General features: G+C 29.8%; 1 protein-coding gene across 1 annotated transcript; it reads right to left on the bottom strand.

The window, feature by feature from the left end:
• Positions 1–3,166: 3,166 nt before the first annotated feature.
• Positions 3,167–5,161, bottom strand: LOC143570976 (F-box/FBD/LRR-repeat protein At1g13570-like). Its single transcript, XM_077056497.1, has 5 exons — positions 5,063–5,161; positions 3,818–3,937; positions 3,574–3,732; positions 3,402–3,482; positions 3,167–3,352 (listed from the first exon to the last, which is right to left on the bottom strand). The coding sequence occupies exons 1-5, from the start codon at positions 5,159–5,161 to the stop codon at positions 3,167–3,169; spliced, it is 645 nt and encodes a 214-aa protein (XP_076912612.1).
• Positions 5,162–5,405: the final 244 nt, after the last annotated feature.

Raw genomic sequence — 5,405 nt, 5'->3', positions numbered from 1 at the left:
CATGGACCTAAGACTCATCACCATCAATTATTCCATTTTTATTGTCCAAACCTGCACTCTATTATTTTCATTTAACTTAACTAAATAATAACACACCATTAAGTAAATGAAATACTTTTATTTATTTATTATTATTATTATCAAAATTATGGTGTTACAAATATTAAGAGCTGATAAAAGATATTTACTTAAAAAGTAATTATATCTCATTTAAATCTACAAAATATAACCAACTGATATTAAAAATACAACAAATGTCCATGTTTATAAAACATAAATGATTCAATTTGGTTTTGTGGTTCTGTTCTGTTTTTCACAAAACACAAAACCACATCAAAACCAATATATAGTTTTTTAATAAATATCAAAATCAAACTGTCGGTTTTAATTTCGGTTTGATTTTTCATGTTTCAAGTGGTTTTTTCATTTTCTTGCACATGTTTCCTTTCCCAATCCTAATCCCAGTTATTATATATACAAAATTTTTAACTTCCACGTTCCAAGTACCACTTATTTTGAATTTTATATGTTCCAAGATTTAAACCCTTTTGTTTTCTTATTGTTCCTTTTTGTTTTTTTATTATCTTTTAATCTTTTATTATTCTTGTGGTTTTTATCTTTTCGTCCCGACCGAACACTAGCGGTAACAATATCTATATTAGTTTTGGATGAATTCATTATCAATAATAAGCGGTATGGGACTAGACAAAAAGCGGAAATATCACATAAAATACCAAAAGTATGTCCTTTCTCTTTTGGTTTGTTGAAATGTCCAAGTCAAGTAATGGATACAAAAGCCTCGATAGTTCGTTGGTTAGGTTATAATTTTACAACAAGCACTTATATATATATATATATATATATATATATATATATATATATATATATATATATATATATATATATATATATATATATATATATAAAAGAGTTCAAATAAAAAATAAATGTTTTGTGAGAAGTGTGAGAAGAACTTTAAAATAAAACAAACCACCTAAATATGACACTATACAATGTAAATATGAAACAATACAATTATTTAGAAACTACCAATCTCAACAACTAGATCATAGATCCAAGGGCCTAGATCTATTCTTATTCTTCTCACAAAAATATTTTTTTTACATTAACCCTATATATATATATAAACCTTTTGCAAATTGAGAACTTTGAGAACCATTTTAGACCACTAAAAACACCTTTAAAAAATATTTTAAAAAATCATATAACAAAAAATAACAAAAATTTTAAAAAAGTAAAAAAACTAAAATTCTTATATTTCATCCCGGTTTCATTAAAAAAATAAAAAAAATAAAAAAAACGTCGTATTATACACATATGTATAATTTTATTTAATCTTTAGTTACGTAATATACACATATGTACAGTGTCATTTATCTTAAATTATACACGTGTGTATAAAAAATCATGTAAATGTACATATATGTATATATTATACATATGTGTATATAATTTGGCTAAACCGAGTTTTTGTTTATGAAACCGGGATGTTAAAATAAGAATTTTGGTTTTTTTACTTTTTTCATTTTTGTGTTTTTTTTATTTTATGATTTTTTTTATTTTTGGGTTTTTTGTGGTACAAAATGGTTCTCATGGTTCTCAATTTCAAAAAAGTTCTCTCATGATCCTGATCCTGATCCTATATATATATATATATATGTATATTAGTTTTTATCCCCCGTATTATGGGGTTATTTTTCTTTTTTCGTTTATAATATTTATATATTTTTTGGATTTTAATTTTATTTATTTTACAGAAGTTAATAATATACTTATGATACAAGGGTTTTCACAACTAAATAAGATGTTATAACCCGTTTTAAAAGCTATTTGGGTTTGGTGAGACCCATGACCCGCTTTTTTAACTATAAAATTGTTTGTTAATTATAAATCAAATATATCTTTTTTTTAAATATGAAATATTATTTTTTAGTATATCCCTATTTTATATGATTTTCATATCAAATATTTGGTGAGATTAATTTTTAATTTAATGAGATGCTATAACCCGTTTAAGGAATATTTGGGTTTGGTGAGACCCATACTCGTGAATTCGGGTTAAATGCATGAGAAGCCTCCATTTACAAATAATGCAATATGATGGATTGAGAGAATTTAGGGAGCAACCAGAGAACTTTTAAAAGTTTCATATATATATATATATATATTATAAATGGATAGATTAATAATCTTTATATATTCAAATGTTCGGTATATGTAGATGTTAATTAATTAAATTTTCAGTCTATTGTTGTGTCAAAATTCAACACCATAAACATGACTCGTGAACAAAGAAAAATAGATTGATATACATAATAATAAAAAATAAAATAAAAGCTAAACTATAAATTAAAACATTCTATAATGAAATTGTATGAATTTGCAAGTAATTTATGCAATCTTGGTTTTCATAGTTTACGTATAACAATTATATCTTGTATATCTTGTTATAACAACAATTACTAATATATGTTTACATTTAAAGCATAATATAGTTAATATATATAATATTCATATCTATAGTACTACATATAATACATAAGTAAAGGGAAAATATATTACTTTTTAGTATATCACTACTTTATAGGATTTTTATATCAAATATTTGGTGAGATTAGTTTTTAATTTAATAAAATGTTATAACCCGTTTAAGAAATATTTGGCTTTGATGAAACCTATACCCGTGAATTCGGGTCAAATGCATGAGAAGCATCAATTTAAAAATCAAGCAAATCTAGTGACTTCAAAAAAAGGGGGGGGGGGGGCGACCACATCACGACACATAGGATTTTTATGTTTTCGTTTATATATATTATAGATATATTCATTTTTAATAAGAAAACTATTCGGAGAACAAATAATAGTCACCGGAAACTAAGACTAGAAGTTGCGGATAATATGAATAAGTAACACCACACACATCTCTTATGTCAATGTTACCTTACTTCAGAAACTAGGACTTAAAAAGATCATATATATTGTTACAACAACCAACCGAGTCCAAAAAAATCTTTATGACCCTTTAACATCGGTACTATCTCAAGCAACGAGAATAAACAGACAAAAAAGTATTACACAAAAGCATGTACCAATACAAGATTATCATCATACATGTCAACAATGGTTCTCAAGAAAATTGAGTGATCTAATCATCAGCAGCATAATCTTTGTGATTCTCAATAATGATTTTAACAAGTGATGCGCGTGGGGCACATAAGAGAATTTTTAACATCTCTAACTTTTCATCCTTGTTTTCCAAGCGTGTTTGCAAAGTCGCCTTCTTAATATTAGGTGACCTTGCCACGATAAACTTCACAATCTCTAACTCGGGCTGTAAGTTTGTAAAAGTTTCAATCTCCAATTCATTCAGATTTTTCAACCAAATATCTGAATATTTTCCCAAATATGACGAAAACTTTTTCTGGTTTATCCGGCTCTATGTAAAATCCTTCGGTATCAATCTACAACAATAGTGTTACAAGAGTGTTATGTCAATGAATATTAGCATCATAATAAAAAAAATATGATACAAAATAGATATATACTATTAGCCTCTAGCTTAATTTTCTCCAAGTTCGGGGAGCATTTTATCAATTTACAAAGAAAAGGCAATCCACGGTCTTTAGCAAAACCCATGTCTTCGAAATGAAAGTATTTGAGGTGGATTACTGAGGTCGAAAGCTCTTGCAGAACCGTGTCTAGCACAAATGACTTCAACCATATGCCAAAACAACGATTAACAACCAAATTTTTGGAACTCTTTTTTTAAATTATACTCAATGTGGATAAATATTACCTGAATGACATGATCCCAAGTGGTAAGATTTTCAACCACTGATAAGCACTTGAATAGTTCCATATTGTTGGGTCTTTCATTATCGGGAACACGAACTATAATACGTTCTTCATGTACATGCTGCATCAATTTGAAATATTCAGATAGGTTTTGAAAATCCATGAGAATGGATATACAATTATGAACTTACCGGACACAGGGTCTTAAGTGATGGACAATAAGATAAGAGACGTAGAAGTCTTTCTCTAGAAATCCTTATATAGGTTAAGGTTAAACTTTTAAGGCTCCCAAATCTATTGAATTTTGGTTTATGGTTGATATCACAATATTCAAGTTCTAGGTCCGTTAAGTGATGCAACGAGAAGACAAATAAGGGTAAACATTTAAAATTCGAATTGAAAAAAAAAGTAAAACGTTAATTTCTTGAAAATATAGTTCCTTGACAAGTGAAGTATTACTTGATCAACTTCACCAAATGTGTGACCTTCAGTCACCGACAGTTTGAACTCTATGTAATGGACCCTGGTGCAGGAACAAAACTTACAGCGTAGAAAAGTCTACGGTTCTTGTCCTTATTTTCCTCTCAATTTCCCTCATAATTTTCGAGTTAGACAATTGCTTCAAATCAATCTATTTAGTTGATCTTTCAACAACAGTCTCATCAAGCACGAGTTTAGGAATATTGGTCCATTTATACCTCCACTCCCTTGAAAGAATACTTGTCCTTACCGCCTTGTCAATTGGCAGAAGACACACAATGGTTTTAGTTATGGCTAGAGGAATGTAAGGCCCCGTTGCCGGTAGCCATACTTTGGTGTTGGATTTACTCATAAACGCAGTTCTAAATATCAGAGTTAATTAAAACTTTCGCGGAATAACATAAAACATCAACAGTCAGTACAAACATTCATAACTTGTCTTTAAAACATAACTTAAAACATGTCTTTTAGTTCAAACATTAGCAATTAAATCTTTAGATGCCAGCTTCTTTATTCATCCGCCATGTGTCTCCCTTCAAGCCAGCTGTCTCATCCTACTCACCTGCGTGCATACTAAAAGTCAGCTACGCTGAGTGAGTTCTAGTTAATCATACAACATACAACATATTCATAATTACATACTTTCATACGTACCCCATGCTTTCATACTTTCTTGGATTGCGGGATCCAGTTGAACCCCTTCATTGTTGTTCGGGTTTCCTCCAGCTGCGCTTCCCTCATCCCCGGTGTTGGAAGCTGTTTCCACCGAAAGTTTTCGGACACGACGAGGCCCGCCACGACGTCCAGTGCGACCTCCAGCTCTCCCAATTCCTCCAGCTCTCGCATTTCCTTCCGCTCCAACCATCGTATTCTATAAGGGAAAACACAAACGTCATCACTCAAGGAACTATTTAATACAAGGATAGTAAGACTAACATGTAATAATAGTGGCCAACTGTGATTAGCTGATCACGTTACTTTCCGTGTCCTATACACTTCCCTTTATGAGTCTATTTGTGCTGGTTCTAATTTCAAACAGTCAATCAAAGCAAGCAATCAATTAACCCTATCCCTAACCTTCACTTACCCTTCTTTTAGCAATTAAGCTA

This window comes from Bidens hawaiensis, unplaced genomic scaffold (assembly GCF_021521415.1).
Source record: "Bidens hawaiensis isolate Kalapana, Puna unplaced genomic scaffold, B.hawaiensis_p1.1 tig00025178_1, whole genome shotgun sequence".
NCBI lineage: Eukaryota > Viridiplantae > Streptophyta > Magnoliopsida > Asterales > Asteraceae > Bidens > Bidens hawaiensis.
The sequence above is the reverse complement of the archived record's forward strand: the minus strand, read 5'-3'. Positions and strand labels throughout refer to the sequence as shown.

Bases quoted from the DNA above. Each gene is read 5' to 3' on its own strand.
- LOC143570976 (XM_077056497.1), bottom strand. From the start codon at position 5,161: ATGGTTGGAGCGGAAGGAAATGCGAGAGCTGGAGGAATTGGGAGAGCT. The intron at 3,938-5,062 runs GTGGAAACAGCT...AAATTGATGCAG, and splicing joins GTCGTGTCCGAAAACTTTCG to CATGTACATGAAGAACGTAT. The intron at 3,483-3,573 runs GCTAATAGTATA...CTATTGTTGTAG, and splicing joins TGGAGAAAATTAAGCTAGAG to ATTGATACCGAAGGATTTTA.